Below are 25,659 nucleotides of genomic sequence, written 5' to 3' on the forward strand. Positions count from 1 at the left end.
CCTTCAAGTATGTTTCTCCTCTCATTTCATACTGGAATCGACAGTCTGTTCTTTTCAGGATGGCAATCGTGGAACCACTTACATGAATCCTTAAAGCTAAGAAATAGACAATGAAAGCTCAGTCTGGAGGTATATCTGTAGTGTTTACATGCCAAAAGGGAAGAGAATATTTGGGAAGGATCTCACAAAGAGAACAGTCATATGAAGACACTGGGCAGAAGGAAGGTAAGTCGGCTCTTGGCAAAGGTCCCTAACAGTGTAGTTGAAGAAATAATTGTTTCAACTTAAAATATACAGTCAACATATTTACACAACAAAACTGCAATGCAATTAGGTTGAACTGAAATCTAGCATTCATACAGTAAAATTAAATCCCAAACACATCAGTAGTATATCTTCAGAGAAACTCAGCCAGCAAAAAACAGACTACATACTCCCTGTTAGCAGCACTGGAGCAGGAACAAGGAACCATTCTTCACTGCCCAACAGGACAGTGTAACAACTGGTAATTAGAATGAATAGGGGTTCATCTTTGAAACATCTGCAAGCTCATTAAAAATTGTTCTCAGCTGAAAACAGACACTTTAGTCAATAGCCTTTGGCCCTGTTATACGGACAGATGAACTTAAATCCTTACGCAAGCCAGTAGATTCCATCCGTGAAGCTGTGTTCACTGTATCTCCAAACAAACAGTAACGAGGCATTTTTATTCCTACCACACCAGCTGCACATGGACCTAGAAATGGGATTCATAGAATGAACAAAAGGTTGGTCAAGAGGCTACTAGCTTGAAAGGTGTCTCTCCCTGTTGCAGAACATTGCAGTACCTACTGGAACAATGTGTTCCTCACCAATGGCATTGCTTTCTACCACTAAGCTATCTGGACATCTCCCATTCCTCTCCAAACCAGGCCTAGCTCTGCTTGTCTTGCAGAACACAATTAGAACAAAATAGTACATAGCTGGACAGTATTAACTGTATTTAAACATAATCTCTGTGCAGGAGAAAATACAATTACTGCCAGTTTTGGAAGCAAAAGAAATAGAGAATAAGCTTGATTATAGAGGGGTTCCATATTATTGCCTCAAGAGGTATTCCAGCACCCAGTTTCTTTCACTGTTAATTTCCTCCTTCGCCAGTTGCTTAGATAACTGTTAAAACAAGCAAAAATGAAAGATGATTTCCCAAAGTCCTTGAGATTGTTAATCAGTTTCTCTTAGAGAATAAATATTTTTCTGGATTCACTGAAGCATGAATTCCCACATAAGCGCAATCAGAATTTTGTCTCCAAAAGCATAAGAGAAAGGCCTGTTTTCTGTGGCGAGACAAGCATGTGTGGCCATGGATGATTTCCATTTTAGTCAGGGAAGGACAGGACATTTTGGTCAGGGAAGGACATTTTGGTCAGGAGCAATGACAGTTGCTCATAAGAGGTACTGATATAAGCCATGAATGAACAGATATGGGCTATTTCACTAAACAGGAACAAACTAGTGGTTTATTTACTTCTGTTAACCTTCCCCCGGGAATATTATTTTCAACCTTGTTCTTAATAAGGAAAGTAGTTGTGTCTGATATCCACCCACAACTTCCATGGATATCTGTTCTGTTAAGTTCAAAAACAAGGCAACTAGATTGTCATTGCTGATCTAGCACCACTGTACCAGAGTGAATTCCAATGCGAATCCAAACAGGCAGACCAGGCAGGTGTCGCAGCTCAAAGGATCCTATGAAGCTAAGGATATCCAAAGCCATCATGGAGATGTCTACTGCGTGTCGGTTGCCATTCCTCTTTGGTAAACCACTCACTACCATGTAAGCATCACCAATGGTCTCTACCTGTGAAAACACAATTAGTAATCACAGCATGCAAAGAACATACTTGGTTGAGAGCAGAAAGGTTTCATCATATTATCTTGTTCATGATTAAACCTGGTTCCTAGTCAGCAGGATTATTTAGTTTAAGGTAGCTAACACCTTTTTGTGTATAAGTACTTATGACTATACATGGCATTTCACTTAAGGAATCTGTGACCACCTTTTATATAAAATTTGCTCTAAGCTGGCACACAAACATACTGAAATGAGGTAATGTAGGCCTGTTAGATTTCTGCGTTGTTTGGATGTTAACTGAGCAAAAGTGAGGAGCTAATCACCTTGTAAACATCATGATGGTCAAGAATGTGATCAAAGTTCTTGTAGATGTCATTCAGCATATCTACTACCTCCATAGGGGTGCTGTATTTGCAGAGTGTGGTGAAGCCAACAATGTCACTGAAGTAGATAGTGACTTCTTCAAATAACTCTGGCTCTACCAGGCCAGTCTCCTTCAAAGATTTTACTACTGGCCTGTAAAAATAGAGAAGGCAGGAAGACAGAAAACAGTGTTTAACATTAAAGGTATTTTCTCACACAACTCAACTGCATCATTGCTTTCTGGGTAGGAAACATCAAACTGTTTGCTGAAAACTGCCAATGTAATAGCATATTAGATGTCCATAATGCCTTTCATCCAGGGATCTCAGCATGTACTAAAATCAGTTAATGCGCTACACTCTTGCAAAATCCTCTGCATAAGGAAAGGCTGAGGAAGATAAGGGGTCCAAGTACTGCTTCGGAGTGAAACTCCATAAGAGAATGGAGACCTCAGTGATTCACTCTTCTTTCCTGCCTATCAAGATCAAATTAAGGGGAAGGAAATTTGTGACAAATAAGTCACTCTCCATGTCCTTATACATACCTGTGCCCTTCTGCCCTAAGGACTTCAGAATATCTTGGAATGGGATAATATTTTTTGTATTGGTATTAAGAAAAAGATTAAAGTAAGGTTGTCGTCACATCTGACAGTCACAGCAGCTCTTCACACTACCTGCTTCTGAATTTGCAGGATAGTTGACTCCATAATGTCAAGGAGAAAAAAACTAAACCTTTATAAAGCTTTAGGATTCCAGCTGCATCCTACAAGCAATTGAGGAAAATAGAGAGAATAACCAGCCTCCATCACAGATGTGCGCAGAATGAAATTGTGCATACTAATGGTGAGTAGACACAGCTTTCTCATCTTTCTGGGCTGTTTGTTGAGCACTTGACAGTTTTGTGCATTAAATGCAGTGTCACTTTGCACATTTGCATGTTTTCTGAATACCTTCCTGTTGAAGAGAATACAGCTGTTGAGCAGACTGGTTTACCTGTTTGTCTATTAGAATTTACCATGATTATGTAAAATAGAAAGTTTTCAGTACTTCAAAATGTGGCCAAGTTGTTGAACAGATCAATATACTGATAAAACAAGATGAACTGATAGAGTTCATCTTCATTTAGGAAACGCTTTTTCAGTGTCAGTAGCTTTCAAGTAGGGCATGCACTTTTCTGGGCTAGGGTGGTACACACAAGCTTGAAAGTGTGTCAGTCATGATACAGTGTTGTATATCTGACACCATCAGCCTTAACAAGAAATGAGAAAGGGTGGCCTCAATGCAATTCCATACTTTTCCAGGCAAATACATTTTGCAAATAAATAAAGATACTTTACATTGGCTTCCCAACTGAAACCTTTCTCTTCCTTGGCTTAAATCATCACTGCTGTAACTGTATATGAGATATAGTTTATCTGAGCTCCCACTATTTTTTCATAATTAAGGCAGTAGTTCAGTAAATCTTTTTAACTCTAACAACACATTTAAATCCCGAGCTTAATCAGAGGCTTAGGCAAGGGTTTAACACAGGTATGGAAATTATCTTTATGGGAGATCAGACCAGGATTAAAAGTCTATAGAAAGTCTATGATTTTGTCTGTGCAAAGAAAGCCACGTTTTCTCTGCCTCCTACCCCTGTCCTCAAATGAGCCGAACAGAGAGACAGAAAAAAGGATTGATGGCACCTCTTAAATGTGACATTTTGTCTGTAAGGTGGGGAGAATTAGAACAGAGGAAGTAGCATTTTTCTCTGTAAATTGAAGAAATATAAGATCAATATTAATCCTACCATTCACTCTCCAAGAATTGGGTAATATATATAAATAAAACGTCAGTAAAAGTCCTTCTGCTCAATACTAACCTTGGAAGTAACATGAAATTAAGCCTGTCTGCTCTGTCTCGCTCTGCTTTGTAGAGCTCTGTCCTCTCCTCCACCAGGTGCTCCAGGTTCCGGGAATACAGCTGTAGGCGTCGGATCAGGGTATCCATGTAGCTTTCATTGGTCTGGCCATGGTAATTACTGGGAATAACAAAAATGCATGGGAGCCAAAAACAAAGGATGATGAAAGCATATTGTTGAGAGAGGCAAACAAAACTCAGCTTCTGTACAAATAGAATGAAAGTGCTTAAAATGCTTTATTTGTTGTTATTGCTTGGAGGACTTATGAATTAAATGTCTGTGCCCCATACTTGTCACTCAGAGCTGTTAATTCTTAAAGCACTTTCAAATCATAACCCTGATAATACTTCCAAGTCCAGGTTACCTTGGGTAATCCATAAACATTAATTTGTGCCAGCTCAAATCCCAAGAGGAAGCTAAAGAAGGTGGATAGAAAACTGCATGTAACATTTAAATGGGGATTTTAGACAGAAAGACTAGGACCATCTTGGGGCTACCTCTTGTGGAAGCCAGAACAATTCAATGAAACAATTAGCAATTCAGTAGTCAGTTTTGATCACAAGATTCAGCAGATTCCAGTCAGAAGCGTTATTGCTAGAAGCAGAAGCACAGTAACATGGGCTACTCATAACCCATTTGTCTGAGTAGTCTGAAAGTAGGCAGGGCTAGACTCACTGGAAATACCAGTTCTTTCTAACCAGACTTTAAAGCCACTCTTACTTTAGACAAGTGTTCCTGTGACAGATACACTGAGACTGGTCATGAGAAGAACACCTCATTGCATGTGGTAGGAGGCACTCTCCAATCTCTTATAGGATGGAGGCTTAGGAAATGAACAAGCTACATCTTTCCATTCATCTGCAGCCTGATTCACACAATTGATTCATTTGGTTTTGCATAGTGTAGTTTTCTTTCTGCCCATGGAAAGTGTAAAATAATATTAGCATTGGATGATGAGAATTTTCAAAACTAGGAAGCAATTTCCAAAGAGAGTGATTAAAAGCTCACTGTTTGGATATCTAACTAATCAATTCAGACTAAACTGTGTAGGAACAACATAGCAGCAGCCAGGTGAAAGGTCTGTAATACCTTTTAGGTTTTACTCAAGTATGGCTTTTATTATCCTGAAACTTTATACCTACAAAACCCCATGATTAATTCCTCTGACGAGGTACAACACAACACCTTTAGTCAGCTCAATCTGAGACCATCTGAATGGCCATTTATGGCCAACTCAGCTCATCCAAACTTTCTCATCATCTGCCAAACATTAATTTATGTGCCTTTATTTCCCAAAACTTAGACAACATGACTCACTATCCAACTCCTGACTAGAGACAGGAGGTAAATTACTTGAATGGCTTGAATCTCTAATTATCCAGCTTGCTACTTTCACAATGTACCAATTTAAGGTATGGTGATCATCTCACCCTCACTCAGCTAATACATGCATAACTGCACACGTTCACATGTGTACATACACAAATGCATGTGCTCACTTACTTATGTGGCAAAGAATAAATCAAAGCAAAGGTACTAATTGGACTGTATTAACATCAGCTTACATACTTAAAAATACAAGCTTTCTTTCACCCAGAAGGAGTTTGGAGCAACTTGAAAAACTCAGCCCCAGATGCTCACCTGAATATTTTAGCCAGAATATTTTCAATTTTCTTAAAGTCAGGTCTTTTCTCTGGATCTTCCTCCCAGCAGTTCTTCACTAGTGTGTATACCTTCAAATGAAAATTTAAGGAAAGTTCAACAGAGTAGTGGATATAGAAAGATAATGGAGCTAAATAGCACTACTTCATAAGGGAATTTCCAGTTACTCTAGATAAGCAACATATTGAAATGTGTGACTAACTGTTATGAATCTATGGTTGGGACATTCATTGCAGGCATCTGAAACTTAACTCTGTGGTGGCTAGTGACACGATCTTCGGTTGAATTTGCAGTATGTAAATGAAAGACATGTAAATGGACCTCATCTTGCAACTGATGCCAGGTGTGGTTACTGACACGGAAGTAAATGCTGAGGTAATTTATTTCCAGTACTTTGAGTTTGGGAATTCTCTGCAACTGGTGACTCAGGCAGAAACAATGGGGTTCATCAACTGAATATGCTGATGTCTGCAATACAGACCTCTGCACCTGAGCAACAAGTCTAAGGGGCTACATGAAAAGAGGTACATTGAAGTCCCATTCATCCCACTGTAAAGCTATCCAGAAGAAATCAAAAGAGTAGCACCTTGTAAGTGTTGATTTTTTTTTTTTTTCCCAGAATCTAGAGAGTGAGTGGCTCAAATACAGATATGTGCATTGCTGATGTCTAAAGCTACTTGAGGCAAATGCCACTTGTAGTTTTGTTTACAAGCTGGCAAAGCTACCCTGGATAACATTTGTAATCAGTAGAGAGAAAGGCATCTTGATCTAAAAATATAAAATAGGTCCAAATAGTCATATGGATGAGTATTCTCTTATCAGATGCTAAAGGGACCTATTACGGCTCGATCAGAATGAGATATACAGCTTGTAGATATCTGAAGATAGGTGGGATGAATCCTCTGTGAAATGTGTTGTACTGCCACCAGTTCCCCTGAGATCCTTGTTGTCCTCATGCATTATTTAAAGTTCATATATCAGTTTAGCACCCTGGAATAATACCAGATTTCAAAAGACACACCACTGTAATACAAAGATAAGTAAGCAACACTACTACTTGAGAGTACTTTCAAAAGATAATGATAGTCCTTCCCTGAATTATTGCAACACAGTCTCTTTGTGAGTGCATCGTACACTGGATCAGAAAACTGATCCATCCCAGACCCTTTCCTATGCAGATCAGACTGCTACTTTCCCACACATATATGATATACAGCCCTCACTACATGATGATAAGTAATTTTTCATATATCATTATATATATCACCACTCTCCTTATGAAATAGCTAGCTGTTCTCAGCCCTAAGAGTACACTAAAATAGGTAAGCACAAGTTCACTTTTTAAGACCTCTTTTGACTCGAATATAGCTCATTGCAAATTCTAGAGAGACGGGGGAGCACTGTTGAGTAGATTTGCCTTTTTTCAAGATAACCAACTTAACAAAAAGTTCAAATTGATGAGGGATCTACTTTTAACATGATTTAGTTTTTAAACTATCACTAGAAAAAAAACTAAAATACTAAAATACTGCATTTAAGGAGGAAAAAAAAAAAAGTAGTTACTAGTTTTTCACTGGTAACAACTATAGAATACTGTTTCTTCCCATGAAGTTAAGGCATTTGGCATAAAACCCGCATAGCTTCATCCTCTTGTGATCATGAGCACTAGTTTGGGTGAAACTTCTACCTTTCACACAGAAAATGACTGTGCTAATGATTAGCTTACTTCCATCTCTCTTTCTCCCACTGTTTCTAAGGATAGGTCTGGTCGGAAAGGCTTCATTCCTTTGTCATTCTCCACTCTGTAAAGTTTCTCTGAAGAAAGAAAGAAAAAAAAAAAAAAAAAAAAAAAAAAAAAAAAAAAAAGTTTTAATTAAAGGGGGAAAAAAAAAACAAAAACAAACAAACAAACAAAACTAGGAAAAACATTCCTTTTGTATACCATCCTATAATGTGTTACAAGTTACTGCTCTAACAAAACATTGAAGGTGGTTCCCTTCTCTTTGATGTGAATTTCAATTCAGGAGCTTTTCTAATAACATGTTTTAAGATTGTAACAGGCTGGCTTGAATGGCCCTGAAAGCAAAATTAATAGGAATGTACTCGAGTATTTGTTGGTCACGGTAGATATGGTTACGGCATCCTCCCAAAAGAACATTAGGTATTAGTAGCATGCCTCTCAGCCTAAGCTATAGCTTTAGTAAAAAAACATGCAAGAACCCCACTAGAATATTACAACTTAATCAAAAGCATGGAGACCTACAATTCTCAGTAGATCAGTTCAAATCATCCTCCACATGCTCAGCTTCCTTAAAACCAAGCTATTAATACGTATGGTTTAAAAACATTGGATTTATTAGCTCATTTGTACTCTATTCATGAAATCCATTCTATGAAGGTTATCTGGATTCTGAACACTGCATTTGCAGAACAACTTAAAGAGCTAAAGCAGAAAAAAAAAAAAATAATAATAAAAAATTGCTTTCTCAAGAACTTCCAAGGAAGAGAGTACCAAAAGAGAAGAACTTTTTGACCTCTAAGGAAGAGAGAGAAATTGCAAGCGTGAAACATATTTATTAATGATGTTTGATTATGTTTGGAAGACAATTTTGCCAAAGGAAACAGGCAATGAGATGAGGAAGATTTGTCATCAGAATGGTACGTACGTGTCTAGAGTAGCTAGGGATGTCTAAGCATGCATGATCACCCTAAAAAAATGAAGTAGTTTATGGCGCCGGTGTTACAGACTGGAGAAGGAGTAGGAGATTTTGTTTAAGGGTCACACAGATTGGAAAGCCCAAATCCTGTGAGTGAAGAGACAGTAGTACCTGTGTAAGTCTCACAAATGCAAGAGGAATGTGATAGATTTCCAAGCTGCATATATACCCGGAAGAGGAAGTAAAACCAGCTATTAGCAGCTCTGCAATTAGCCAGTGGCAAAAAGCAAGGAGCATGAGTTGTACGTTCACTCATGACAAGATTTCAGTCTTGAGAGTGAATGAGGTGTTTCTGCAGAAGAGTGGAGCAGCAGCTGGTCTAACAGCTGTCTCACAAAGAAGTCAGTGAAGAACTATGACCTAGTTACATTATACATTAGAAATACAGTTTTGTACGCCCATCCTCCCTGTGGGATTTCTTTTCACTCAGTAATAACAATATTATTGTACACTAAGTTGATCAATATTTGTTTGTATTTTGAAAGAATTCGTTCAGTGAGTACTTGAAAATTTAGCTTAATTTTCCCAGTTGTGGATTGGAGGCTAAGTACAGGCTTTAGTAAACAGCTGTTAAATCTGAACACAGTCCTTGCTGCTGCCAATGAAGACCTGGAGAAGTGATTATATCAGTCATACTGAAATAAACATATCATCTCTTCTAACTCATAGAACTTAATTTCTGATAGCCTAGCTACTGAAAGACTTTCACAGGACACTTAAGTGAATGTAACATGCATCAGGGACATTTCCTTGCCCATTACCATTGACTCTGGTTTTGCATTCTTTTCCCTCTAACTTAGATATTTGTAAATTAATGATACCATCCAGTTTGAACTACTCTTTCCCAAAACTAGATGATGACACAAACAAAATTCAGAGGCATTTGAGTAAGTATGTTGTACTCTCTTGCTGCCTTGTCTTGTCTAATGAATGAATCCTGATGTTCAAGTGAGGAGCCACTTCAATGAAATATAATAACTCATTCCTTTTCATTACATTAAATCTGATGAACTGCTGAAACCAGACTGAAAATATTTACTGAAGCTGCAGAATCAAAATCACAAATAATAACAGCAGCTATTAGATCAACAATATATAGCCCATACACTCATTAATGATTTAGAAAAAAAAGCTTCTGGGAGAATATAATATTTTTAATCAATGGAAAACTCTTGATTTGGAAAATAGGATTTTTCTTTTTCTTTCAAGTTATAATAAATCCTGACTTACACAGGACTTACTGGGTTTCAAGCCCAGTAGCTTTATGGCTGTCTTACTAAACTTGCTGCTGTGTGTCACCATGCCCAGCACTAGGAAGCCAACACCTAGAGGTGCTAAAAGTACTTTCATCTGTTTTACCTTAATACTATTTCAATTGAACAGTTTTTCTAAAATGATAAGATGCAGTGTTAGGACATAGGTAAAAGTTAAAATAAGGAACTAGACTGTGACTATGAAGCCACATTCAAAGAGAGCAGTGAGGTTACCACCACATCTCAGAACAGCCAGAAAACATAGGGTGAGGCTAACACAAGCAGGCTGTAACTGCTCTAAATGATTAGAAGACTGCAGTTTGCTATGGATTTGCTCTGCAAGTCAAAATCAGAGGGGAAGAGTATTAGTCTTTCCTTTTTCCATCTGCACGGGGGATGTTTGTAAAATTCCTGTATTTATGAGGATTTTGGCTCCCTCTTCCCAAATATAGGGAGTAGAAGGACTTTTATTTTCTCTGCTCTGTATTATTTGATGCAGTTCAGGGGACCATCTGTCACATAGCACCAAGACCTGAATAGTTTTCTGAAAGCGGAACAGGTATTTCTAATCTCTCCTACATCCACTTATATATAACGAGTTGGTTATGTGAACTACTGTATTTCCTGGGATAAGAGCATAAATTTGCAATAATGTAAGATGATGAACCTGGCTTAGATGTTATTCTCAAATGTTACTCAGGAAAGGAGTTGTTAGACTGGCCAGCTGCTGCTCTAGATGTTTTAGCAAATGTGAGGCAGATCTTTCAGAATGACTCAGAGACAAAGGCAGTGTTTAAACTTGTTGTTGGTTACTATCACTAGGAAAATCTCAAACCAGAATGCCTTTATGGTGGTTATAACATTGTGATATAAAATAATTAGTGGGGTTCAGGGCACTGGTATTGTCTGTGCTTTTAGCCATTCAAAAACAGTGTCACAACATGCACAAAATAGGGTTTAACAGATGCACTGTGTGAGGAGATTCTTTTTTTGACTGAAGATAAACGACTAACATTAATTTGACAGACTGGAACAAAGTCTGAATTGCCATCTCTTAAATGTCAGTTGTTCTCATGTCATGCTTCTGACTTTCTGCTGTTCTCTTTTGGCACTGGTGATTTGTGATGCCTAGTATGAGTGAACTACTATATCTTGTGCACAACCCTTTGTAGCATTAAATGTCACAGTAAGTCTAGGCAGCTGCTGTACAAGGTTAACTTCTATAACACTGTGGAAGAAGTGGGAAGGAGAGGAGAAAGGACAAGAAAACTCAATAAAAACCTGATTCACAGGAAGATTGCCTCCACAATGACATCTTTCAAACATGCTCTTTGTTCATCATGAAGTGAAAGAAGCACCAGTTCAAGCACCTACCAGAGACAGCACTTAACACGAAAACGTGGGTATGCTACTTACAGATACAGCATTGTAGAAGGCTGCAGTGGAGGAGAAAATTGTGGATTTACCTTTGGTGTCTTGGCAGTGTTCGGTGTAGAAGGTCTCTTTGCGTAGGATGATTTCCTGGGCGATGATCCCATAGCTGTACACATCACCCTTCTGAGATACGTCAGCATGACGGAGATGCTCAGGAGCTGTCCACAGGTCTGGAAATCCAGATGGTGGTGGAAAAAAAGGTAAATCCTTCTCAAATACATCTTTTGGCCATTTTCCATTTACTCTTTTCATACCAAACATGGAGTTCACTGGTACTGCTTATTTTCTCCTTTAGTGGTTATTTGGACAAGCTGACATCAATGCGGGTTAGATAAAACTATGATGTGATAGTCTGCAATTGTCTTGGATTTGATAACAATACTATTTTTCACTGTTGGTGCAGACCCTCGCACCTCCAGAAAAGTTGCATTTGTTGGCAGTGAACTTGCTTCTTTTAGCTACCTCACATGGACTTCTTAGAAATAGCCCATGTATCTGTATAAGGCCAAGGAATGCCATCGCCATGAAAAAATAAAAATAAAAAACCACAGAGGAATAAATTCTTGAACCAGATGCATGAAGTGTGTTATTCAAGACGTGCTATGAGAAGGCTGTAATATTTCCTGGTAGCCTTGGTATCATGACTCTATAGAAGTAATCTCCAAGTGTTTTTGAGCTTGACATAAATATTACCTGTGTGTAACCACTTTCTTTCTACAGAAATTATTATTCTGTACCAAGCCCCTCTGTCCCTCAAAACTAGAATACTGCCACGGTATGACTGTTTTATATGACATGCTGATGATGCATCATAATGGACAGAAAGTGACCCTGAAAACACTGTTATGATATCGGGCTGCAACATCAAGCCACAATGAATCTGTAGATATCTTGTGAAGCAATAAGTTTTCTTCAAGGAAAGAAGCCTAGGGGACAGAAATTTTGAGGCTGATTGCCAAAGTATTTAAGAACAGCGTAGGAAGATAAGTTCATTAAAATCCAATCATAATATAGATTTAAGTGTTACATAATGATGAATAAAAAATAATGAATTAACAGAACATTTTCATTCAGTGCACATTTCTTACTCTTCTTATGTTCTCATTGCTACTCTTGACTTTGTGTCTCAATGTCAATTTTTTCTCTCAATCCATTTGCAACCACAGGTTCTTCTCAGATAATATACAACAGTTACAGTTCAGACTTGTGCTTATTAAACTCCAAACTCCACTAAACAGATTCAGATGACATAATTTCAGAAGGGCTTGTTTTTGCACTCAAGATCAAGAAAAAAGGAGAAGATGTGTAGAAAGGAATACTCTGTGCTACGGAATTGTCCTATGATTATTAGATGAAGTAAAAAATATAAACAAAACTAACCTGAGTTCATTTAACAAATATTGTTATATTCTTACCAAACGAATGAAGAACATCGGTATCATTACATATCATTACTAATTTTTAAGGACGATCAGAGTCACAAATGTTAAGATTTAAATTAAATTACACAGCACTGTGATAACACACGTAACTGACCAATAACATGACAAATGCCCACTGGTACTTAACTCCTTTTTCTTTCTTCACACAAGTCCACCATTACTTCACACAAGTCCACCATTACTGCTTATGGGAGCTTTTTGCATGAAGCCCTATAGGAGATATTTTCATGAAGCCCTTGGATCCTGAAAATACTTATTGTATCTCAGTCACAAAGGAATTCTCCTTGTTTCCCCAAATACAATTTGAGAATGTATCTTTCATTTCATTCTCACCAACACTGACTAATTTCTTTCTCTGCTTCTTAATAATTTTTGTTGTGTTATTTATGAAAGTTTTCATATGTAATTTGTATGACAGATGCTTCGTGAAACAAAATTGTACTGTATGTTTTGTGCTGTGTACAAGATGTAATTAGGCCCTACAGTTCTATGAATATAAGAAAATTCCACTGGGTTGGAAAGCATGAAGGACAGCCTAACTGGATATTGTTTTTACCTTTCCTTTGAGGTAGAATTGAATTACAGCCAAAATCAGTGATCTTCACAACCATGCGATTGTCCACTACGCAGTTAGTGGATTTGAGCCGACCATGGACTTCTGTTTTGCTTGAGTGCAGGTAAGACATTCCCTGTGGTTGATAACAGGAAGAAGACAAGACTGTAAATGAGACTCTCAACTGTTACTGGAATCAAAGAGAATATGAACTGTTAGCATAATGTGTGTCTAAGCAATTAAATTGCCTTTATCAACAATTCTCTGTCATGGAAGAAGTATTTTACAGAGAAGAATTTTCAAGATCATAGAAGCAGTCCTTGTTAAGAAATGAGGATAGATTATTAGAAGGATCATGTCTTAACTAATGATCATCTTTCCTGTAGGTTAACAAAAGCCTGATAGAGCATCTTGGGTTTTGATGAGATCAGACTGCCACTAGGGCATCAGAGGAGTTTGTTTTCTCCTACAGAAGTGTTATTTCATTTGCAATAAATATGTTTTTTGTTAAATCTAGCACAGATTTGTTGGAATGTCAAGCAAAAAAAAAAATGTCTCCAACTACATATCTTACTGAAGATGAGAATAATTGCTCTTTATCTTTGCAGATTACTATTCACCAGAAACTCCACTCAGAAACTTTCAGTAGGTCCTTCTCTGCAAAGCAGCAGGCCAGCACTGAGGCAATACAGATTAGATGATACACTATCACTTACATGAGGCAAGTGATCAGAGCAGAGAGTCCTAAAGGTCACTTCTGATCTGACTGTTAATGGCGTTCTTTGCACTAGTGAATACGTATCAATTATCCATGAGCTAAACTAGGAAGCAACCACAATGAGGATTGGCCAGTATAGTTTCAGCTGTGTTTCCTGAGGTTCAGAGTCCTGACTCACAACACACACACATGCATGCAAAGGTGTGTAGTTTTCTATTTTTTACTTACCACCTCTGAATTTTGTTCATTTAGTACTAGACAGTCAAATGTGGTGTAATAGATGCCAAGTGGCCAGCACTGAGGTATAGCAGGAAAAGAATACTAGTAAGGGAGTGTAAACTGAGGAACAGTGTAGGTATGCTAATTTATACTTTCCTGCTATTATTTATTCTATTTCATCTCTCTCTTCTACAATCTTCAACTCAGATCTACTTTTAGCCTACTGCTGGCTGTTTTTCTTCCTTCGCTTCAAATGCGCTTCCATGCCAGACACCATTTTGTCAGCCCACCCCTCTGCTGCAATCTGCCACATGGCAACAAAATGCAACAGAGTGTCGATGGGAAGGTTCAGCCTCTACTGCCATACCACCAATATCTGCCTCTGACATTGTGGGCCAACATATTAAAATAGGAGGTATTATTTTCAAAACAACTTTGGAAGCCAGAACAGGTATGTTTTCTCTGTTTAGTTTCTTCTGTGAATGGTCTTCCACTGAAATTCCTACATGTGCAACTCATCCTCCTGGATGGTGACTGATAGACTTTATTCGGGGTTACAGAGCTTATATGGGCAGGCATACACTATATGGCCTGCTGGGTTTTCTCTCCTTCAACACCCATCTCTCCTTGAGAATCGACCCCTAAGTGCTACAAGATTTCACTGAAACACAAGTTGAGTTTGGGGCACAGAACATCTGTGTGTGAGACAAGGCAGTATACAAGACATGCAACCCCTTGAGAATGTGGTTGGACTGGTTATCCTGGTCCTGTTCAGACCCTGTCAAAATTTACAGAGACTGTGTGCATGCTGTATCCAAGGAACGTGCTTCTTCATTAAGCAGTTTTTATCATGCAGCCCTGCTGACATTATCCAGGATGTTTTGCCTGCTTCAGAGCCTATTTCCTCCACCTGTGCCATCTTTCTTCCCTGCTTATATCATCCAGGAAATATACCCCCTTGCTATAGCAGAACTCCTAATCAGTTTCAGCATCATATCGGAGGCAAAGGTAATTTTGATTTCCTTATACCAGAGCTTCCTTGTCAATGATTTCTGAAGAAAGAAGTCTCACAGATGTGCCTGATAATATTTTCCTCTTCTAATTATCTTCTATACCTATGTGAAAACCAAAAAAGAAAACAGCCTGGAGAGCTGTTAGAGGGCTTGAGAAGAGCATATATTGGAGTGAGGGGAACAGGAGCTGAATGGTCATGATATAATTTAAGTAAAGCAAGAAGACATTCAAGTGGAAAGCTACAATTAATGAAAAGCAGTAAAAGAAGTGCATAATGTCTAGGTCCCAGAGACCACCACAGCATCAGGTGGAGAGGAGGCAGGAAAAAGAAAAGGAGAGGTTGGCAGATCATCCAAATGACCATAAATTGCCATATATCCCTAAGTTCGAATTTTCAGGAAGGTTTTTTTGAACCAACTCTAAAATTGCTAATATAATAATGGTCTGGAGCCTTTCCAGAATGGATACAGTGTTCCACCCATCCCCAGACTCCATGTCCTCATTACCAATGGTGCAGTGAACAAATCGTTCTGAAGTCCTGGTCACACCTAGTGTAGTAACTGGGCATTTGGTCACTCCCTTCAGAGGGACTGCAGTTTTCCATGTTTCTCATAAACTGACCCACTGCCTATCACCATTTTCTTAAGAAGTAATATCTGAAGGTGAACTGCAAAGGGTTAAAAAACGCCCTGCTCTTTTGATATACTAAAGGAGGAAGGGAAATTACACTGTTCCTATTTAAAATGAAGCTTAATGCTGAACATTAACTGAACTTGAAAGTCATCAACAAGGCCAACGAGCTGTGACAATGTGGTTTAAGGAGGTTCTAGTAAAGAGCAAGATTTTCAGTATCTCTTTGACACAGTGGAGTCATACATTGTGGAGACCAAGGGAGAACTGAAATGTGTAGGGAAATAGAAAAAATTCTAACAACAGGTGTGCATTAGCAAAAAGACAGCAAAAAGTGGTGTGGATTACCCGCAGAAATATTGTGTATGTGAATTACAAAGTTTTCTTAACTGCTAGCTAATCAGATGCATGTCTGTAGTGTAGAATAGAATTTGCTTTATTATGAACTTCTGTTCTTCCCTCTCTAGCTGACTGAAAAGGGGAGCCCTAGTGAGAAATGAGAGTCTCTAGAGAGTGGGAAAATGAAAATAAAATGCAAAATAAACAGAGCTTGTTTAGAAAAAGAAGTTGATCTTGGTTTGGTATACAAATTGAAATAATTTCATCATTTTGGAAGAACACAGCTTTCCTTTACATGTCTACCCCAAGGCCAGTTAGCACAACCTGTTTTACACGGCTCATGACTGCCTAAGCCCTACTAATCAGAGCTGCAATCATCAAATCGTAACCCTCTGATTTTGGGTGACATGTCTTTTTGGGGCATATATTATTATATATACCCCAAAGCTAATCTGGTCCCCATTTACTCCTTCATTTTGAGAGCCACAGGCTTTCCTGACCTCCTAGAGGCCAGAAGGAAGAGTGGAAGGGCATCAAGTTCTATCAAGGAAAAGAAAAAAAAAAAACTGTGGTAGCTGCTTCTCTCCAGAGGATCCATATTGCAAGAAAGGACAGGCTGATTAATATTGCATGGTCAACAGTCCACTTACCTTGGCAATATCATACATGACAGAGATTTTAAATTCCCAGTCCATGAATGTGCCATCAGGGTAGGAGATTTTATCATTTAAAACATCCTGTAAGGGAAAAATAAATAAATAAATAAAATTATTCTAATCTGCATCAGGGAAAAGTAGAAGCTGAGATCTGAGTATTACATAACCTTTCAAACAGAGACTAAATAAGGCAGACTTGCAGATTAGGAATACATGCACTAGAACATGAGTTGACTCAAAAGACAGATAATATTACATATATTTTAGGTTTACAGAGAACTAGAAAAGTGAGGACTTCAGAAAAGAAGGGTTTTGTCTAATTAAAGATGATTCTGAATTTGCTCTTAAAGCCAAGGTAAGTCTAATCAAGCTGTGACAGAAATGAGTAAGGTGTATAAGAGAAAAGGACTATATGTGTTTTGTGCTCAATCCAATTCCTTCTAACTAACTCATGGCCTTATAAATTCGAAGTAGAGTGATCTTTATACACAAAGGGACGGTTATTTACAGTTCCAACAACAATGATTTCCATTGCTAAAAGTAAGTCTCCATGAGTTTACAAGAAAAATACTGGAGATAAACTTGTTATTTTGCGGACTTGCTGTGAGTTTGTTCCAGAGCCCACTGCTACTGATGAGAGTCTTTGTACAGTCTAAGAAGCAGAGACCACTAGTGCTTGCAGAAAATCTGACACCACCATGATTACCTCTGAAATAATATTGGTAACAATAAACTTCCTCTTGCCAGGTAACAATTTACTGTTTCCTTTTAAAAACAAGAACAAAGGGCTTACAGCACAAGATTTACTATATTCCAGTCTTAAACTGTTTGCCCCTTATTAATATTGTATTATTTTCTCTGTTTTGAAACTCTGGGGCCACTGAAGGAGCTGCAAGATCATCAGAAGAGACAACAGCTACATCTTGGAAAATAAAGAAAACATTATATACTATATGCTCCATGTAGAGAAAATGATACTGGCTATTGCTGTTGTCTAGGTAGAGCTCTTGCCTGTATTCCCTTGCTCACACCCCTCTGCATCCTCTGGCTGATGAGAACCACCAGTCTGATGGCAGCCACAGGCAGGAAGTTTGGGGAGAGGTGAGCAAGGGGGAAGGAATTCAACATCAGAAACTTGCCACCACTTGCTTGGTGCAGCGCTGCAGCATGAGTGCCACGCAGAGCAGGAGATTTGTTTTCTTACTATGATAATTTGGGGAAGGGAAACTGCAAAATTCTTTACCCGCAGGGAACCTCTTTCGCAGTACTCAATCACTGCAAAGATCATGGTGTCCATCTTCACTGTGCCATAGAACTTGGTCAGGTTGTAATAATCAATCTGCAGGAGCTAGAACAGCAATATTACATCTATTTTTAAAAGCAATTGTTGTTAGTATAGAAACACACGGGTCAGTGACGTTTGTGTGCCTTTTTATCTCAGGCTCTGATAAGATGTAGGAGTTTCCTTTGAACCAGTCTGGATTAAGGCACAGAGTGAAGTACTTGAAGAAGGCATTTGTCATGCCAGAGCCTTCCAGATTAGGGAGTTAAAACTGGATGCTGCTGGATACTGCAAGATCATTCTAGAGACGACTACTGTTATTGCTTCTCTAGTCAAACCTCACAGCTAATAAAAATAGCCATTATAAGAGACAGAATGTTGTTAATCAATCATCAAATGAGCAGGTAATAAAATTATAATGATGCTGCATGATATTACGGACTTTGTCCATATGCATATGGACAATTGTAGTTTACTTCAAAATATTTTTAGAGATTGGTGAATTCACAGTATAGCTACGTTGTGTAAAAAGGAAAACTCGTCATTCAAAATAATGCAGTATTGTAGCCAAGCTCATCCCTAACGTTAGAACTATGAGTATGCACAAGTCAGCACAGAGTTACTTATATTGAAAGATCTGCATTTGGCATTCAGTAATGAACTACAATATTTCACTACAAATGAATTAGCACATGAGCAGAGTCTTTTAGCACTGGCTATAAAAATGTATAAAAATGGGCCTTTAAGATAATGCGTGAATTACTTCATTTACTTCAATTTCACTTGATGATGTGATTACACATGCAAAGACAGGTCATCAAGCAATATGCTTTGATGAACACATCACCTGTCCACCTCACAAACATGCATAAGCATATATATGGCTGATGGAGCTGGCAATGGAGGGCAATGACGTCACTCATTAGCTTCATCCCACCTTACTGAGTCCAGTTGCTACATACAATAATTACCTTGTTCAGTTCTATTTTTTGCTTCTCTGTGAAATTACCATCATTGTTTTTGAGATCCTTCAGGATCACCACCTGAAGAAAAATACCAGTGGAAAGAAATTGTAGTGATTCATTCTTCTCTTCCAAGAAATGTTAGATAAATATCTTAGAAACACCTGCCTATTGCTTTGCTGTCTCAGTTAGTCAACTAAGTAAGCAATGGAGCTACATTTCCCTCAAAGTGTTTACCACATAGACAGGAACAGCATTCAAGGCCAGGCTGGATATGGCTCTGGGCAGCCTGATCTGGTGGTTGGAGACCCTGCCCGCAGCAGGGGGGCTGGACCTAGATGATCTCTGAGGTCCTTTTCAACACAGGCTATTCTATGATTCTGTGACACAGATTGTACCTCAACATGGACATACCTCAGCCAGGCAGAGAGAGAGCTCAACTGAGTATACAAGAAATGCACGGAAATGGCCTGTTCTCCATTAATACCTTAATACGGTATCAAACTGTATGTAATTGACTTCTGTGCTGTTTCCTCTTCTGTGGTTTTGAGTTAGGCCAGGGTTCATGGTGTCTAATGTTTTGCCTCCCAGCTGTAAGCAAAGTGCAGAGCACCCGATATGGCACATTGCTTGCATGAAAGCAAGCCATTCTGCAAGGTCAGAGGGAGGCAGAGCTGCTTCCTGAACTCCACAGAAGAGGAATGTCACCCACAGAGCTCTGCTGAGCAGAGGAAGGAGCGCTGACTCTCAGTTTACCTTCTTGTCATATTTGCCCTGGCGCAGTCTCTGGGTGGTGTCACGTCTCTTATCTTCATCAATCTGAGAACAAAGAAGGATCATTAACTTGCAATTATCACCTACTCCCCACTCAGGCTCAAAGAGGGAAGTGTTGCCAGTGCCACATAGAAGCACAGGCCTCTCTCTAAGGAGTTTCATCACATGCCACAGGAGGTGTGGGGCAGCCAGTCGGCTCCCACAGCTGCCATGGCCTCCATTTGCTGCTCCTGTGCTCCTGGCAGTTAGAGGAGTGGAACAAAGCACAGAGAAACTATCTGTGGTGTGGAAGAGACTGGCAATCAGCCCTCAGCCTCTTTCCCCTTCATAAAGCAAGCATAACTGTTGGGAAACCAATTCTATTAGGGAGTGATAAAAGGGGAGTAATCAATATAGCAAGTGAGAGTTAAAAAATAAACCACAACAGTGTTAACAGAGCCCATTTCTACCACAGCCATAACCTGTGTTTTAATCAGAGAAGGCCAGTGTCCCAGCATTGACGGTCCTCAGGAGACAAAATCCAAGATCCATCTTTGGGTATCGTGCTAATCTTACCTTCAGACTGACATGGTTTGTCTCACTGGTCTCCAGAGGCAAGATTTTCTCAGGTGATATATGGGACCATTTCTTCCGCCGACGCTCATTATCTCTCCTGTACTTCCTGCAAAACAAGCGAACTTCAGGATATCCTCCCAGAGAACTGAAACTCATGACAGAAGATTAGCACAAGGAAGCTTTGGGATGATGCAAGGATGGAGAGTCAGGTTGACAAGGTTTGAGCACAAGCCCCATGTCTTTCATAGTCTTGCAGTTTGAGGCTGCTCTTATTCCCATAACCTTGGGAAAGAATAAATGCTGTCTCAGTTCCATAGATGAAGTAGAAGAATTGAAAACATTTAGCAGAACATCTGCTGGGCCATTGCCAGAGACTCGGGAGAGGTCAGAACAATTTAAAGTACAAAGGGCTTTCTTTATTTTATATGGTTTTCTCCTGTATGTTAGTGAATGTACTCTGAAGGGAGGTGCCTCAAACAGCTACTAGCCAAGTCCTGGCATCAACACTGACTGTTAAGAGCAGATGTGAATATAGTGTCAGAAGAGGAGGCAACAATAGCGTTGGGTTAAAACCCCTTTTTGTGGATATCTCTTGTATTTTGCATGCTTTGGAAGAGCTCTTGTAACTGGAAAAAGAAAACTGCTGTCTCTCTTGCAGAACTTCAGAGCAAACACTATCTTCCTTTATAGAAAAGCTGCGATTAGATGTGTACTCATCAAAGTATCTGTTTACCCACACAAGTACTTCCTCCATTAAAAAAAAAAAAAAAGATTCAAGAATGTCTGGGGGCGCCACTGTGTTGGGAATGCCAACATATGATGACTGCTGGCAAGTGCTCCAAATGGGAGAAATGACTGTATTCACCAATAACAAAATATTCACTTTTCTGACTGATTTTAACTTATACGTGTATAAGAGAGGGGGTACTGGTAATTGCTGTAAGAATTACGTTTTTCAGTTCAATCTCGAAAAACTGTTGTCATTACCTCACCAGAATGCGTTGCAATTCCAACTGTTACCAGATGATGATTAAGGACACATCAAATTGAACTCAAATCTACTAAGTCTAATATTTAGTTCTGTGTTTTTTAGGGCTTTGCTATTTTCCTCATCACTCAGAACTATCAAGGGAGGTGTGTAGTTCTGACTATGAAGCATCCTTGAAACCTGGGAGATAAACAGGGACTAATGAGGCATCTTCTTCATTTTCATATCTGAGTCTTTCTTACTATCTTGTTAGGGGACAGTCTGCTGCAGCACTTCTAGTTGAGGTGGTTGCTATTATTTCTATACTAAAAAGTTAAGTTCTCTAGAAGAAAACATGAGGAAATTATTCTTAAAATATCCTCAGAAACTTCTATATTTGATGGCTGGGGTTGTTACAATATGTATACAATAAGAATCTAAAAATACAAACAGAATATTTAGATTTTATACATCTGCAGATATGGAAGAGTACAGAACCTTTATAACATGCTCAAACTATCTCTAGACAAAGTTTTGTGAATTCTCATGACCACATACTAACAAATTTACTTATCTGCTTATATGTTAGTACTTATGTGGGAATAGTCAGCTCTTCCATTTATTAAGCACAACTGCCTGTGTAAGAGTTGTGTAGCTTCATCTAAGAGTTTTCATCATGAAAAGCTTTAGTCCACAAGGCAGGTTGGTCCACTTCAAATAAGTGAACCTGAGTAGCACCTGTTTCTAATCAGGTTTTCTTAAGACCTGGTTTTCTCACTTTGCCTGAAGTTCTCTGCTGTGTAGCAAAGAGGGGTCCTGAACTACCAAAACCAGATGCAAAGCTAAAACAACTTCTTTAAATATGAAAGAAAACCATATAATTTGGAAATGTACTGAAATTTCTTCCAGCAAAAGGAGATTCCATTGGTTTCTATTTCTGCATTTTCCGTCACAATTAAGATGAATTATGTTATATTTGAGAAATTACATCTGTTAGGAAAGTCTGTATGTGAGGAGTTGGACTGAGTCAAAGGAACCGAGAGAGAGAATGGATACATGAAATGAAAGCACCAGAACCTCATGGAGTTTTGATTCCCACAAGACAGAATACTCCTTCTGAATTGTACTTCTCTATCACCAAGAGGTCAAAGGAACATAAAGGAACCCCAAGTGGGCTAATGGTTGACAGTAAGTGGGAAGAGTCTGAAGAGTCGTCTGAAACATGAGTTTATGTGTTGAGCAGGAATCAGAACTTTTGCAGATGCTGAAAGTTTGAGCCTTCTTGTATCTTCTCCCTTGATTATTAACCTTAAATGACAATGCTACAGATGCAAACCTGGGATATGCTAAACAGTTCACATGGAGGGCAACTACTCAGGAAAGGTCATGAATAGCTCTTCTAGGAGACATCAAAGGCACTGCCCTAGGAAGAAAATTCTTCTAGGATAAACAGAGGGACAAAGGAAGTGGTACCTCAGGACAAGCAAAGAGATGATCAGAACCAGAATCACAATTCCTGCGAGCGTGAAGACAGCAATAGTCAGTATGTGTGGGCCTGCAGAAAGAAAAAAGATAGAAAGTAAACAACAATATTCTATTTAAGAAACTACATTCGCCCACATATGCAAGTCACAGTAGCCAAGCAGGAATATTCTTTGGTCATATTCCAATTGAGAGGCTTTGTGCTCCCTGGGGTTGACATGTGCCTGCTCCCTTTCAGAACAGGATGAAGCATGGCCCTGAGCAGTGCTCTTATGTCCCCACCTGAGGCATGGGCACTCTGTAGACAAAGCCAGGTGGGAAGTGAATTCAGTGGCACTAACGCTCATATCAGCTCAGAGCTTCCAAGTGTTTCTCTTCTTTAAAAAGAAACTAAGATAGTTCTGGAATAAAAATAACTGTTTCTTGGTAACCACATTCTAAAAAAATGAAGCAGGCAGATAAGTTCATGAGAACAGAGAGTGGCAGCAAACCCTGGATACAACAGTCTGTGTGGTGGAGATGTACAGGCATTAAGTGGTTGGCCACATAGGAAAACCATGGAAAGTAAAATAAGAATAACAAAACCAATAAAAATTAATAAAAACATCACTGTAAGTGTTTGCATCCAACATGGAACTCTATTTAGGAACCCCTTTGCATTTTGGACCCAGCTTTCTAGCTTTGATTTTGTTGTTCTGTGCATCACATCTCCCTGCCTTCCGTGCTCTCGAGCCAGCCTCTGTCTTAGGGTCTCCACGTAACTGTAAATGTTAGTCTCTTACTCTTCATGAGAACTACTTGTGGTACCATTTCCCTTCACCAGGGAAGGATATTGTCAGCTCCTCGTAATGACGTACGCGCAGGATTTTGAAATCAGTTTCCTAAGAATTCTCTAAAACTTCAGCTTTTAAGCAGTCGTTTACCATCAGGTTGAAGTTTCCCATGGAAGGCCGGTTGAACTGCATTTTCCTGTTCCTGAGACTCTGCTTCCACCTCCTGGCTGCTCGTATTTTTACAAACGAAGTAATCGAGCGCCTTTGAGAGGCAGTTTTACTTTGGGTTTTTTTGAGTAGCTTGGCCATGAAGTCTGGCCTTCACTATGTACTAAGTGTTAAGATACCACTTCATAGACACAACTATTCTGCAATTCCCAAACATTTTTCTTTTGCCCTTGTGCAGCCGCTTCAAACAAGGACATCTTCAAGGGAATGTATTGAAGATAATGGGATCATCTGATTACATAGTGCATGTGGGGCTTGAGGGATGGATAAGAATGGGACTGGAGCAGCACTGAGAAGGCTGGGGCCAGACAGCAAAGTGTCAGGGAGCTGGTGCAGGGTCGACACACTCCCTGTTTTACTTTACTGAAGAATAAAAGTGTCCACTTTACTGTGAATGACTTCAGGTTTGCAGTAGGTGTTTGTTACTCCAGCTATCAGTTTGCATTATAACATTCCCTAATGGAGGTCAACATCACAGCAAACTAATGGAGCCTTAGGTTATAACTCTGACACCTTTGGACATTCACTCATCAATGGGAATGACTCAGGTGAACACCAACCAACTCACAGTACACTAACCCTTGCAACCACTGCCACAGCAGGAATTTTTATCTTGCATATCATACCTTGAAAAATATTCCTTCCTATTGCCCATTACCATGTAACAAATGGAAAAACAACACCTGCTGGCTCTGACCAGCAGGGCTGTATGTACTTTGCCATGCTGAATCACACAGAGGGTTAATCATTTTATCCAGGAGTCACCAAAACCTCAAAGGCAGGTGGTGGTTTCTGGGATGTCAGTTTCAGTGTTCAGACTGAGATTGAGCTGGATATTAGGCGTGAGGGCCTTGTAAACTCTCTTGGAAGAAGAGGTACGTTTAATGGATATCTCACCAGTGCTTGGAATATCACTAGGCAGCTTGTGGCTCTTCCAGATGAAATCAGGACTAGTAGATACCACATACGTCTTGTTCTCCTGAGTGTTGAAATACATAAGAACTCTGTACTGTGGCTGTAGGAGTAAAGAAATGAAGTCAGCAGCAGTTCTGTCTCTTTTTGTTTGTTTGTTTTTTGTTTTTGGCCCTTGTTCCTAACTACTCTTAAAAATGTACAGCTCAAACTTCAACAGAGTAATTCTTGCTCTTTCTGCCACACTGGTGGGTTCTCTTCAGCTTAGCCATATGTTTGGCTGCCATATTCTTCCTTACTCCTCTCCTCTCCTGAAAAAAAATGTATCAGAGTCACTAGCTGCACTTCACTTACTGAACCACTGGATGACATCAATCCTGCTCATCTCCAGCATGCCTCTTATGACCCCCTCCCAGCATGCCCAGTATGCCTTGACATGCCATCACGTCAGGTTATTTACACTGTTCTTATGTGATAGTGCATGGCATTCTGTTTCTCCTTTCATATGCAGTTGCTTCCTGAACATACGTACATCACTTGCAGACTGTGTCGTGTACAGTAGGGTCAAATTGTTGTCAATATCTCCGAATGCATCTAGAGTCACAGGACCCTGCACACCTGTGGACACACAGAATTAGTCAGATGGTTTGTATTGTCCAATAAATAAATATGTAGCAGGAATGATGGGACAAATGAAAGGATTTATGTTGTTCAGGATCTTTTTCTTCTTTATCTACGTGCTAGAGCACATATCAGTTTAGTATGGCGCTGCATCTGCCTTCATAGTGCACCACATTTTCTCTGCAGAACCCAGTAAGAGGTGCTGAATTAACTGCACAGTAAAGGAAAGTCTCCCTCTAGCCATAGAAAAGATATATATGTCAGGTTTCTTCAGCATACCAAGAATGGCAGATTAAACTCCCCTGAAGGGATCATTTTAGAGGTGAAAAGGGAAATTGCCCATTTCCCTCTGCAGTTTGAGTCTGTCAGG

General features: G+C 39.2%; 1 protein-coding gene across 1 annotated transcript in view; it reads right to left on the reverse strand.

Moving 5' to 3' along the window:
* Positions 1 to 25,659, reverse strand: part of GUCY2C (guanylate cyclase 2C) — a 42,853-nt gene that overhangs the window by 2,910 nt on the left and 14,284 nt on the right. Inside the window, exons 9-25 of the mRNA XM_072349832.1 lie at positions 25,201 to 25,286; positions 24,654 to 24,771; positions 22,747 to 22,828; positions 20,307 to 20,412; positions 19,734 to 19,796; positions 18,987 to 19,058; positions 17,977 to 18,081; positions 16,728 to 16,814; positions 13,161 to 13,293; positions 11,195 to 11,332; positions 7,485 to 7,573; positions 5,738 to 5,829; positions 4,058 to 4,216; positions 2,158 to 2,350; positions 1,666 to 1,840; positions 638 to 736; positions 2 to 96 (exon numbers count right to left, since the gene is read on the reverse strand). Coding sequence (XP_072205933.1) covers positions 2 to 96; positions 638 to 736; positions 1,666 to 1,840; positions 2,158 to 2,350; positions 4,058 to 4,216; positions 5,738 to 5,829; positions 7,485 to 7,573; positions 11,195 to 11,332; positions 13,161 to 13,293; positions 16,728 to 16,814; positions 17,977 to 18,081; positions 18,987 to 19,058; positions 19,734 to 19,796; positions 20,307 to 20,412; positions 22,747 to 22,828; positions 24,654 to 24,771; positions 25,201 to 25,286 — 1,892 coding nt within the window. The remainder of the gene's footprint in view (position 1; positions 97 to 637; positions 737 to 1,665; positions 1,841 to 2,157; positions 2,351 to 4,057; positions 4,217 to 5,737; positions 5,830 to 7,484; positions 7,574 to 11,194; positions 11,333 to 13,160; positions 13,294 to 16,727; positions 16,815 to 17,976; positions 18,082 to 18,986; positions 19,059 to 19,733; positions 19,797 to 20,306; positions 20,413 to 22,746; positions 22,829 to 24,653; positions 24,772 to 25,200; positions 25,287 to 25,659) is intronic.

The sequence above is a fragment of the Excalfactoria chinensis genome, chromosome 1 (genome assembly GCF_039878825.1).
Source record: "Excalfactoria chinensis isolate bCotChi1 chromosome 1, bCotChi1.hap2, whole genome shotgun sequence".
Taxonomy (NCBI): domain Eukaryota; kingdom Metazoa; phylum Chordata; class Aves; order Galliformes; family Phasianidae; genus Excalfactoria; species Excalfactoria chinensis.